The 13,377-nt window shown below is 40.1% G+C and overlaps 1 protein-coding gene across 1 annotated transcript in view; it reads right to left on the bottom strand.

The window, feature by feature from the left end:
* UBE4A (ubiquitination factor E4A) overlaps positions 1-13,377 on the bottom strand; it is a 33,971-nt gene that overhangs the window by 17,203 nt on the left and 3,391 nt on the right. The window contains exons 2-10 of the mRNA XM_067751182.1: positions 11,519-11,680; positions 6,230-6,403; positions 5,511-5,623; positions 4,151-4,303; positions 3,345-3,504; positions 2,900-3,102; positions 2,509-2,700; positions 1,237-1,570; positions 46-166 (exon numbers count right to left, since the gene is read on the bottom strand). Of these exons, the coding sequence (XP_067607283.1) occupies positions 46-166; positions 1,237-1,570; positions 2,509-2,700; positions 2,900-3,102; positions 3,345-3,504; positions 4,151-4,303; positions 5,511-5,623; positions 6,230-6,403; positions 11,519-11,639 (1,571 nt within the window). The 5' untranslated portion in view covers positions 11,640-11,680. The remainder of the gene's footprint in view (positions 1-45; positions 167-1,236; positions 1,571-2,508; positions 2,701-2,899; positions 3,103-3,344; positions 3,505-4,150; positions 4,304-5,510; positions 5,624-6,229; positions 6,404-11,518; positions 11,681-13,377) is intronic.

Genomic DNA, 13,377 nt, shown 5'->3' with positions numbered 1-13,377 from the left:
CAACACAACCAAGCAGTTCTTTCCTAATGACATCAGAGGAGTTACCTGTGAAATCCCAAGTACAAGGTGTACTCTGTCAGGACAAGGTTTTCTGTTACAAGGTTGTAGTTCTGGGGAAACTTTGGCTCCTGTACAGCTGGGATCAAACAGGTTTCTTTGTCCAAACCTCAAAGAAATTAAAAGGAAGAGTAAATGGCTTGCCACAGACATCTATCTTGGCTCCAGTGTCCCCTTATTCTAGTTCAACTTCCATCCTGCTATTAGTGAATTAAGTAATATCTTCTTAAAAACACATCTTCTCACATTCCTAATCTCTTGTCTAAAAATGTAATTTGGCTTCTCAGTCTATAGAAATGCAGTTAAATCTCTTTAGCTTGATCATGAAATCACCAACAATTAAAAGGAATGATAGCACTGTAGATTTTTCCAGGGGATAGATAATGGATCATTTGTATCTATTCTGTGCTTTTCTGTATTTAAGATTATTTGATTTTGAGCATGTTACTTTTATAATTAGAAGAGTTATACAACTGGGAGGAAATACATCAAGATTGAGCGATTCATTTTGAGTGGTAGAATTAAGAGTGATTTATCTTCTTCTTTTCACTTCTCTGTATTATTTGAGTTTTCCCCAATATTCTTCCTCCCTAGGCTAATATTTCCTGCCAATTCCCATACCCCTTCCCCCATCTACCCCTTGTTCCAGCCACATTGAGCTTCTCACTGTTCCTTAGTTAAGACATTTCACAGCTGTGTACCTTCATACTTGTTTTTCCCTCTATATAAAGGGCTTCCTTTGCTCCTTTGCTTGATAAACCCAGCTCATTTTTCAGGACTCAGCTACGAAGACCTCCAGCTTCTGTAGAATTAATCATTTACTCCCTCCTCTGTGCTCCTGTAGATTAGCCCTAGACCATATTATGATCATCTGTTAACATATCTGCCTTCCTGTGGAGACTTTGAGTTCAAAAAGGACAGGGAATGTACTTTATTCATTTTCATAATGAATGAATGAATGAGCGAATATCCAAGTCTGCCAAATTCAGAGAGAAGGTCTCATTAAAGGACAACATCTAAAAAATAACAGTTTTAAAAAGCTTGCCTTTTTAAAACTCATAATAGCTTTTCTTTTTGCCTCATCTTCTTTGAGAAAGAGGGACCTCTGTGAAAAAGGATATAGAAGTGAATGGCTTAGATGTTACGCACACAGTTTTGAGAAGACCAGCTCCCCCTTACCTCTCATGTGTACATTTTTTATTTTTCGTTCTTCATCATTCAACTCCTTCAGGGCACAGTAAGTGGGATTAAAGGTGAGGAGCCGAGAGGATCTGGGTTTGCAAAATGGCTGGCATAACTTCAGGAGAGCAGCACCCAAATTCAGAAAGAAGGCATCCGAGGCATACATTTGGAAGAAGATTTCTGGCATCTGATTGGCCCAAATCTTGGTGCGGCCTGCATTTGCATGCAAACAGTTTCCAAGCCAGGACAAGATACAGTGTTTGGTTTCTGGAGAGAGCTGGAGTAAGTTCTTCAACATCTGGTAGATCTTTTCATGGAACCGAGCCATGAACTGTTTAACCAGAAAACACAACCACAGAACATTCCAGTTTCACAATCCTAATATTTGTTACTCTCAAATCTTAGCCACTGGCAATTTCCAAAAATACATGAATCCTAATCTTCTCCCTCACTTTCCCTGTGCCTTACGCCACCATTTCTGATTAAAAAAAAAATTTTTTTTTTTTCTGGGAACTTTTAAGAGATTTCCTGATGAGCTGCCAAACTGCAGGTAGCATTCACATAGCTTTAGAGTAGGGGATGGTAAACTTTTTCTGCAGAGGGCCAGATGATAAATATTTTTGGCTTTGCATGCCATATGGTCTCTGTAGCAACTATTCAACTCTACCACTGTGGCATGAAATCAAGCCATGAACAATACATATACACATGGGCATGGCTGGGTTCAATAAAACTATTTACAAAAATGGGCGGCAGGCTGGATTTGGCCACTGGTATAATTTGCCAACCCCTGCTTTAGAAAGTTGTGATGATGGGAGATTTAAACTGCCCCCAATTCAACCATTTATTGTCATATGTTGGCCAGACTTCTACCATAATTTATGCTAAGCCCAAAAAGAGAGGACATAAGCAGAAGGAGGAAAAGGAAAATAATTTGGCTTTTAAGCTGGAGTTCAGTCAGAAGATTTTAGGAGCTAAAGTTATAAGAAATAGCTTGGTGAGAAAAATGAGGATTGAGAGCAGGTAGCTGTGCTACAGCACAGGGCAAAGACGAGCAGCAGCTCACTCTTAAACCACACAAAGGTTTGTGCTCTGCTCTTAGCGCCTGCTAAAAAGAGGGCCATTTCTGTACATGATTATGGTAGACAGCCAACCAGATTGATCTGCTTTCCCAAAGAGGCTCAGGCAGCCTTATCTGCATCTGCTTTCTGAGGAAACGATACTTAATCTAAGACCAGGGGGCCGGGATACACCGGTTAACAGCTCCACCTGGTGAATGTTGGCCTCTTGTACTTTGATCTCCTGGGGACTGGAACGAGATGGATTCAGGAAGTAGCCATGATTTTCTACTACACCCGGAGTCTTTAATAAGCACGAGATATTCAGGATTACTCCCAGCAAGGTCTTCTGGTACATCTGCCCATTACTAGGATCCTTGGGCTGAATGTATTCTACAAAAACCTGTAGGAAAAGACAAGCCTAGTTATTTGTCTGTATGATGAGATAAATGATGGGATGAGAGGGCCTCAAAGAATTAAGATTATACAACCAATGTATCTTTCTCTTATTCCATAGGTAATATTACACTGCCCTCAGGATAGGGAAGCATAGAGTATTAAGCTTCCAACTCAACTGAATATGTATGAGCTTTCAGACCTACCTTTGCCATATCCTTTTGCCTAGTGAAATACAGAAGAATGTCCAGATACGCGTACAACAGGATCTGGCAGAGTTCTAGATCTTTTATTCGGCCCAATAAAATATCAAACACTGGAATCATGACTTCTGGAAATGTTCGAACTTCCTCATCCAGTATCAAGGCTTCGATGACCTCATCCAGAAACTCAGCTACACCTTCAAAATCTGACAGAAGACAAGAGAGAGAGGAGGCCATAAGAATTTTTAGACGCCTTTACACACAGCTCTTTACTCTTCTGATACTTTTGATAATTCTATTGGTATTCAACCTCAAAGGTCACGGTGTGAGCTCTCTTCCTTAATTTACGCTGGAACCATAGTGGCTCTGAGGCTTTCTAATACAATTAGAGGAATGTTACACTTGGAAATCAAATGTAGAAGCTCACGGATGTTGCTTATGTACTCACGGCCTCCTAGGATGGCTTCCAACATCAAATCTACCAGTTGCTCGTGGATGTTTTGGTCAACATAGATCTCGGGGGTGAGGAGAACTGTTCGGGTATTGGACACAGTGAGGTTCCTGCACTGCACTGCAAAGGGTAGCAGGTTCTCTGGAACTTTGGTAATCTGGAAACAGCAATGAAGAGAGGGAAGAGTCTAGCTCTGTGATCTGGCACAAGGACAGATATAGCAAATAGAAGGGAAAAGACATTGTGTCCCAAAACAGTAGTGCTTTCCTGTGGATGCTTGAAAAGCCATGAGAGTTCATTCTTTGGTTTAAGGAATCACCTAACTGTTAGAAATTCTAATGCTGGAAGTGATCAAGCTTAATCTACTGTTATATATACCTTAGTGGAAATGAATTTATCAGACCTTTTTTTAATAAGGGTGTGATATATTAAGACGTTTGTAGAGAGAATAACAGGAGGCACTTGTTAATTGGGGAAAGGGGTAGACCCCAAGCCACAGAAAGGAGAGACTAAAACTTTAGAAGATAAACTAACAGTGCCTCTGATATCCAGTTCCAGATATAATATGATGTATATAAATTGATATAATAGACACTGATCTTGGGACTTCCCAGGTGGTCCAGTGGTTAAGACTCTGTGCTTCCACTGCAGGGGGTGTGGGTTCGATCCTTGGTTGGGGAAGATCCCGCATGCTGCACAGCACAGCCAAAAAAAAAAAAAGACATTGATCCAACTCTCTGGCTTATGTGTTAAAGTCATACCCAAGAGGACAATAGAGTACTCAATACGGATTATTCTTTTACCTCTTCCTTGGCTCTTTGGAAACAGGAATAAAGGTAACAAAAAATGTGCCTCTCCCCTGCATCTCGGTCAGCAGAGAGATTCAACGTTGTAGAAGAGGTCATGTTAATCAAGTGGTTGCCTGGATCTTGAAGTAATAAGCGCGTGAAGACGGCCTATTAAGAAAAACAAATAAACAAAAATACTAAATCATTGCAAAGTTAATTTATTTTTAAATTTTTTTGATGTATTTTTTATTGAAGTATAGTTGATTTACAATGTTGTGTTAGTTTCAAGTGTTCAGCAAAGTGATTCAGTTACACACACATATATAGCTATTCTTTTTCAGATTCTTTTCCATTATAGGTTATTATAAGACATTGAATATAGTTCCCTGTGCTATATAGTTGGTCCCTGTTGTTTATCTATTTTATATGTAGCAGTGTGTATCTCTTAATCCCAAACTCCTAATTTATCTCCCCTGACCACTGCGAAGTTTATTTTACAACATCAAGATAAAAAAGATAATTTTGACACAGGTTATTATAAGAATCACAGAACGTAGAACAAATGGGGAAAAAAGGGCTCAGTGTATCATTACTTTAGAAAATATTACATATACAAATTTAATCGTTTATGTAGTTATCCTAAAGCAAGCTTAAGTGTCTAGCATAGCCCCTGGCACAGAGTAAGCATTAAAAGAATATTTGTTGAATGGTGTGGAGAATTGGAGATTAAACTCATATGTGAAATCTACTACTCTGCATCATTGCTGACCTCACTCAGACTTATATAAACACAGTTTAAATGTACTGGGTTGGCCAAAAAGTTCGTTTGGGTTTTCCCACACCACTGTCCAGAAAAACCCGAATAAACTTTTTGGCCAACCCAATTATGAAGTTAAACTACAAGTTGTCAGGTCTTCCCTATCAAACTTTTATTCCTTTAATGTTAATTAGGCACCTGTAAGGTAAAATGCATTGTTTTGATTTTGGAAAAGAAATAAAAAAAGAGATGGACCTTGGCCTTGATAAATACTAGTGTCTACGGGAGAGAGAAGACAGGTTCATAAAGAAGCCAAGACATGAGACAGAAAGAGACAATTCCCATAAGAGATGCATGGAGATTACTGCCAGAGCCCAGAGGAGAAAATAACTCCTACTTGGCAAAACTTTGTAAACAGGATGGCATTTTAACTAGGTCTTAAAGGATGGGTAGATTTGGACATGGGACCATGGTAGATGAGAAGATTCCAAAAGAGGAACACCACAAACAATGTAAGAGATGGAGCTAAGCAAAGCAATGGTTGGAGAAAGGTGAGCGGAGTTCAGCTGCAAGGCTAATTTTTCCTGAAGCCACATGTAAGGAATGTAAGAATGGTACCTGCTCTACGTTGTTCATATCAAGCCAGTCTTGATCTTCCAGGTCTACTGCCATTTCTTCCAAATACACACAACGGCTGGGGATGCCATTCCCACTTTTCAGGCTTGGGTCACCTGGGAAATGGTTTTAATCTGGTAAGTTAAGGATAATGCTTCTGTCTTATACAGACAACTGATCTTGATGGCATTTCTCTTGAACCCCAAGTTTGACTCAGGTAATATCAGAATGATCTTGCCACACACAGCAGTATCTAAAGATTTAAATCATTTTTACCCCTCGAAGAGTATGTGCTTTGTTATAAACCTAACACCATGACATTTGAAGAGTAAACCCCAGACATCAGCACTAATTCTGGGGTTTAACTACAGATAGGGCACAGAGGGGAAACACTATCTGACCCTTCTTGGGGCTTTCATCTAAATGTTTAGGTCACCTCTGAGTAGAAAATGGATTTAGCTACCATTCCCATTTCCCTTTTAAGGTAGTAAAGGCAGTAGCTACATGGCCCAGTCAGTATCAAAATAGAAATGAAAGTTGTATCTGTGTCAAAATTCTGCTTTAGGTCACATTAAAAGCTTCCTTGAAATATAAACCCTGTGTCCCAGGGAGTATGATGGGTTTGTTTAACCATCAGATACAGTAAGTTTCTAAGAGCAAGTCCCTAGCCCAAGCAGGAAGGGCAGAGTAATAAATACACTAGCTGCAAAGATGTAACTCACTGTTGTCCAGAGTGATGAGAAAGATCCTTTGGATCATGTGATTGATGTTGAGTTGCTCACATATTTCCTGCTGTGAACGGAATGAGCGGCTAATCTCAGCCACAGAGTAATCAAATTCATCCAGGCTCTCTGACACACTATTATCTGAGTCATCTGGGCTGGCTGGGAGTTCATCTGCCAGAAGATGTAAGTCGTTAACAGTTACAATGCTCTCTTTAAGAGAAAACCAAGTACACATGATAAATGTAACCAAGAGGAGGATAATTTGGGGTGTTAAACAAGTTAACTATCTAATTAGTGAACATCTCAAGTCAGGCAACATCTTTTTTTTTTAAATTAAGGTATCATTGACATATTAGTTTCAGGTGCACAACATAATGATTCGATATTTATATATATATATATATATAGTTATTGTTATATAACTATGTATATATTATATATATGTTATATATTGTCATTGTTATATGATCACTACAATAAATCTAGTTAACGTCTGTCACCATACATAGCTACAAATTTTTTTCTTGTGATAAGAATTATTAAGATCGACTTTCTTAACAACTTTGAAATATACAATACAGTACTGTTAATTACGGTCACCATGCTGTTCATTGCATCCCCATAGATTCTTTATTTTATAACTGGAAATTTGTACCTTTTGAAACCCTTCACCTATTTTGTCCATCCCCCCCACCCCCTGCCTCTGGCAACCACCAATCTATTCTCTGTATCTATCAGCTTGTTTTTTTTTTTTAAAAAATATTCCACATAAGTGAGATCATATGGTATTCGTCTTTCTGACTTATATCCCTCAGCATAACGCCCTCAAGGTCCAACCACTGTCCACCTGTTGTTGCAAATGGCAATATTTCTTTTTTATTTATGGCTGAATAATATTCGTGTGTGTGTGCACGTATGTGTGTGCCTGTGTGTAATTACATCCGTTTCTTTATTCATCCGTTGATGGACACTTAGGATGTTTTCACATCTTGGTTATTGTATACTGATGCAATGAACATGGGGGTGCATATATCTTCTTGAATTAGTGTTTTTGTTTTCTTTGGATAAATACCCAGAAGTGGAATTGCTGAATCATATGGTAGTTCTATATTTATTTTTTTTAGGAATCTCCATTCTAGTTTCCATAGTGCCTGCACCAATTTACAATCCCAGCAACAATGCAGAAGAATTCCCTTTTCTCCACATCCTTGCCAACACTTGTTATTTCTTGTCTTTTTGATAATAGCCATTCTAAGAGGTGTGAGGTGGTTTTGATTTACATTTCCCCAATTAGTGATGGTTTTTTTTTCATAGATTAGGGCACCTTTTAATGTACCTGTTGGCCATCTGTATGTTGTCTTTGGAAAAATGTTTATTCAGATCCTGTGCCCATTTTTAAATTGGACTGTTTATATTTTCTGCTATTGAGTTATATCAGGAACATTTTAAATACAGAATTCTGAAATCCCTGGCTATAAAATCTACCACATTTTAAAAACCAAAAGTTTTATTCTTTGTACTCATAATTAATTGTATTCCAAAATGCCAATAGTAGCAACACTATCTTCCCTACAGAATCCTAGTGGGCAAAGAATTACCCAATAGATCAGTATGCCTTTAATTATATTAAATATGGCTTGGGGCTCCCCTGGTGGTGCAGTGGTTAAGAATCCACCTGCCAATGCAGGGGACACGGATTCAAGCCCTGGTCTGGGAAGATCCCACGTGCCACGAAGCAACTAAGTCCGTGCGCCACAACTACTGAGCCTGCGCGCTAGAGCCCACAAGCCACAGCTACTGAAGCCTGTGCGCCTAGAGCCCGTGCTCTACAACAAGAGAAGCCACCGTGATGAGAAGCCCACGCACTGCAATGAAGAGTAGTCCCCGCTCACCGCAACTAAAGAAAGACTGACTGCGCACAGCAACGAAGAAGACCCAACGCAGCCAAAAAAACAAAAAACAAAACTTCATAGACTAAAAACTACCCTAATTGTTCTTTTAATGAGCATTTCTCTAATTATTAGTGAGACTGGATTCATTTTTTTTGGCTGCATTGGGTCTTTGTTGCTGCACGCAGGTTTTTCTCTAGTTGAGGTGAGCAGGGGCTACTCTTCGTTGCGGTGCACAGGCTTCTCACTGTGGTGGCTTCTCTTGTTGTGGAGCATGGGCTCTAGGCGCATGGGCTTTAGTAGTTGTGGCTCAAGGGCGCTAGAGCGCAGGCTCAGTAGTTGTGGCACACAGGCTTAGTTGCTCTGCAGCATGTGGGATCTTCCCAGACCAGGGCTCGAACCCGTGTCCCCTGTATTGGCAGGCGGATTCTTAATCACTGTACCACCTGAGAAACCCGAGACTGGATTTTTAAAGTAACTTATTATCATATATAAATCATTTCTAACTTATTTTTGGTTGTACTGTGTGGCATGGCATGTGGGATCTTAGTTCCCCAACCAGGCACTGAACCCATGCCCCCTTCACTGGGAGCATGTGGAGTCTTAACCACTGGACCACTAGGGAAGTCCCTGTTCCTAACTTTTGTTGTTTTTCCAATGAGTTACTTTTTTCTTATTGATTGTATCCTTTTATTTTTTATAAAGCAACTTACAAGAGCTTCTCAGAATGGCACTCATGCTAAAGGGGTATATAAGTAGGTTTTGTTCATTAAAAGCTACACACAAGTCTGCATCTGCTTTTCTCCTCTACTGACAAAGCAGTTAACTCTAAAAGTCCAGGCAAAACTCGCAGAAGCAAGAGTTGTGGGATTTCCCTGGTGGTCCAGTGGTTAAGAATCTGCCTTCGAGGGGCTTCCCTGGTGGCGCAGTGGTTGAGAATCTGCCTGCCAATGAAGGGGACACGGGTTCGAACCCTGGTCCGGGAAGATCCCACATGCCGTGGAGCAACTAAGCCCGTGAGCCACAACTACTGAGCCCGCGTGCTGCAACTACTGAAGCCCAAGAGCCTAGAGCCCGTGCTCCACAACAAGGGAAGCCACTGCAATGAGAAGCCTGCGCACCGCAATGAAGAGTAGCCCCCGCTTGCCACAACTAGAGAAAGACTGTGCGCAGCAACGGAGACCCAACGCAGACAAAAATAAATAAATAAAATAAATTTATTAAAAAAAAAAAAAAAAAAAGAATCCTCCTTTGAATGCAGGGGACACTGGTTCGATCCCTGTTCAGGGAACTAAGATCCCACATGCTGCGGGGCAACTAAGCCCATGCTCTAGAGCCTGTGCCCCACAACTAGAGAGCCTGTGTGCCGCAACTACTGAGGTCTGTGCGCTCTGGAGCCTGTGTACCACAACTAGAGAGAAGCCCTCACACTGCAATGAAGATCCGGTATGCCGCAACTAAGACCTGACGCTGCCAAATAAATTATTTTTTAAAAATAATAATAAATAAAAAATAAAATAAAATATCTTAAAAACAAAAAGAAGCAAGAGTTGCTTCACTGTGGTGACTTTTGTAAAAGTGAAGCTCAATAAAAGAGGCCAAAGGTTTTGGTAGAGTACTAACTGCTGGTGGAAAACAGGTTAGATCAGGTGGCCTGACAAATTCACTGTAAACAAAGATGATGAGGTGCCAAAATAGTAACAGAAGGGCATGCACCTGATTTGTCCCCACTGCTTGGTGGCTGCAATGCTCCCAACCCTAGCCAGCCTTATGTCTGTTTATAGCCAGAAGGATGAGCATTCTGTCACTCTATTCCTATACCACTCTATTCCCTTTTAAATTCCAAGAGTAATAGGTGCTGATTAGCAAAATTTCCCTCAACCACATACTTAAAAACTTTATTTTCTCATTTCCTATTTTTCCAACTCCTCACTCTCCATTCTCTCCTACAATCTCTTAATCCAAGGTTTCCCATTCTCATCCTGTATTTTAGAAATCTGGGAAAGTTTTCAGAGATGGAGACTCAGAGCTGCCTATTTCTATCACATTAAAAAAGTCAGCATTACATGTATTTCTCCCTTGTTTCATCCATCACTTTGTCTACTACTCATGTGTCTTCCCCTGACCTCCTTTTTCTTTTTCTTCTTTTTTAAAAAATTTTTAAAAATTTATTTTTGGCTGTGTTGGGTCTTCCTTGCTGTGCGTGGGCTTTCTCTACCTGTGGTGAGCAGGGGCTACTCTTCATTGTGGTGCGCAGGCTTCTCATCGCGGTGGCTTCTCTTGTTGCAGAGCATGGGCTCTAGGCGTGCAGGTTTCAGTAGTTGCAGCACGCAGCCTCAGTAGTTGTGGCTCACAGACTCCAGAGCACAGGCTCAGTAGTTGTGGTGCACGGGCTTAGTTGCTACGCGACATGTGGGATCTTCCTGGACCAGGGCTTGAACCTGTGTCCCCTGCATTGGCAGGCAGATTCTTAACCACTGTGCCACCAGGGAAGTCCCCTGACCTCCTTTTTATCCAATCCTAATCAAAGAGTAAGGCCACAACTTAGCTACATATCTGAATACTTCTGAAATAAACAAAATAAAGGGAAAATATAAACATTTCTCCTTTCCTAAAAACAATAACACTATTATTCTTTTTGGAGGAAGGAGAAGGGGAGCAATTTCTGGCTTGTAAGATTGTGAATACCCTCAGAAGACTAATATATTTGAGAAACAGCATCCTACTTCTTTTAGTCCATATGTTACCTTATAGGAGGGAGGTAGACTTGATGTTAATTTTGGTCCCAGATGAGGAAAATCATTTTTCTGATTAGTAAGATATTATCCTAATTTTTTTCACATTAAGGTTAAGGATCAGATTTTCCTAGATGTCTGTTCTGAAAGCAGTAAGTTATGAAAGTTGGCCACTCTATGGAGTGAAAGAAGCGTTCTGCTTGAGATAGACTCTGAAGCACTTGGCTTAAGAACAAATCTCATTTATTTCTCTACAGGCCAAAAAGCTTTTATAATTCTTCCTTCAACAAATCTGCTTTCTACAGCTGCGTGTGACTTGCTTTCCACCCTTCGCCTATAACCTCAGTTTCCTATGTTAAAACAAATTAGTATCCTGGTTAAGTATCTTTCACTAGGTGATGTTTAAAATAAAAGAGCTTCACAGCTTTGGGATCATGACTGGCATCTGTCACTCTGGAACCACCTGTCATCTGGTCTCTTCTTTATGCAGGGGATAGGACAGGGAGAAGAACCCAAAACAAAACAAACAACAAATGTGAACAAAAAAACCCCTTCTGCCCTAAACTTAAATTCTAGTTGCAATTAAGGACCCAAAGAATACTTAAGTTGGGAAGACCCCATTCTAGGTCATCTCATCTGCTGCTACTGGCTCGTCCACTTACCAGATTGCTGCTTCAGCTGCTCTTTTTGGATTGCTGCAAACTGCTTGGCATCAGCCAGGGAGCCAAAAAGAGCAGCAAAGGGGTTACTTGAGATGTTGTTGTTATTCTCCTGGTCTGTCATTTCACTTTAAAGTATCCTCCATCCAGACCTAGGGGGAGGGGCTATAGAAAGGACAGGTATTAGACGCCGAAGGGCAGATAACACAACAGTTATGATATTATCATAGTTGTTTCTTCTCTCATTTCTTGAATACATTTTAAAAGGGTTTGGGTAAGACTTGCCAACTCCTATTCCAAGATTCAAGACAATTTTTGGCAAAATGGTTAAAAACCTACCAACTGGACAAGTTGACTTGATTTGGGGGTGGCTAAAACCAAAAAGCTTAAAAAATGTTCAGCTGGAATGCATTTATCTATTGACATGTTTCTATTTACTATACCTTTAAAAAATAGATTAAATAGAAAGAATTATTGTGTAACTTTTTTTTTTTTTTTTTTTTGCGGTACGCGGGGAAAGAATTATTGAAGTCAAAGAGGAAACTCAGCTACTAATTGTAACAACAATGTGGCACTTAAAAATAATATGACAAAAACTATGGATCTCCCATAAATCCCTAGGCTGGTCGGCTAGTTCTCATTCACCACGAGCATAAGGTGGTGCTTGCACAGGCTTTTGTGACTTAAGAGTTGGAGCTGGGAATTCCTCAGCTACACAGAAACTAAATGTAAGTCTGTATGTCAGATGTGGAATTGCAAACCAGGACAGGAATCAGACTAGCAGCATATCGTGGGTTTTAAATCTATATTAAGCAATCTATCTCTACTTCTAGGCTTATGACTACTGATATTTTTTCCTCTAAAAACTAAATGGTCTCTGCTTAATTCTATATTTAACTTTCCCTATTTATCTGACTTTACAATACTGAAGAAACACAAATTCCTAATGTATAATATGAAATAGATATATACCTCAAAGGTATTTAAAGGAGCTGACTGAGCCTGCATTTGCACTCTTCTGATTACATTTCCTCATCCAAGCGCCAAGGGGACTCAGTGGCACAACGGGATGAGCAGAGCTCCCTGAAAGGCTTTCTCCCCTTTCTGAAATTTTAAGGCCAAAGCACAGAAATACAACCCTGAAAAGGGTGAGAAGAGACAAAGGGTATGAATATTCTGCTTACAAGGATGCTGAACTGCTACAAGGACAGAGGCCTTAGAAGGAGTTGGGGTCAGGGACACAAATGTGGGAGAAAAAAAAGAACGTTCGGTCTACCTTTAATTAATTGAGTTAAGACTCCTTACAGAATCCTATTAACAAAAGCTAATGCAAGTCAGAAAAGTTACCCTTATTTTTTGGAGGAAGAGAGACTATCACTTTTTGACACTTCTGAGGCATCTCTACCAGTTGCTTCACGCTCCTCTGTCGTGCTTTCTGCATAAGAGCTAATGGCTACTGAGCTGTAATGACTCAGGCAGACAGTCTAATCTCGTCTCAGCATGGTGCTGGGCTTTACTGCTTCAAGGAACTGAACTGTTAGATGTTGCTCTGTGTATTTTACTTTCTACTATGTATAGTTTAGTTGAGCTTAATAATGCAGAAAAGAAAGACAGCATATTTAGTGTTGGAATTAACAATCCCTGAGAGGTCTTTCCTCCCATTTAAACATTGCACAAGCTTAATTATTACCCCTAATTCATGTAGAGGCACCAAGAATTGTGTCACTGTTAGCTGACCACCACCCTACCTCTATTCTAAGGTACCCAGAGGAATGCAAAAAGTGTAGTGAGCTCTAGTTATTTTTCTTTCTGCAAAATATCAACCTCTTTTTTCAACATGACACCCACATTTTTCTTTTGGG

Source organism: Pseudorca crassidens, chromosome 9 (genome assembly GCF_039906515.1).
Source record: "Pseudorca crassidens isolate mPseCra1 chromosome 9, mPseCra1.hap1, whole genome shotgun sequence".
NCBI lineage: Eukaryota > Metazoa > Chordata > Mammalia > Artiodactyla > Delphinidae > Pseudorca > Pseudorca crassidens.
Note: the sequence above shows the minus strand (reverse complement) of the source record. Positions and strands in the feature narration are given on the sequence as shown.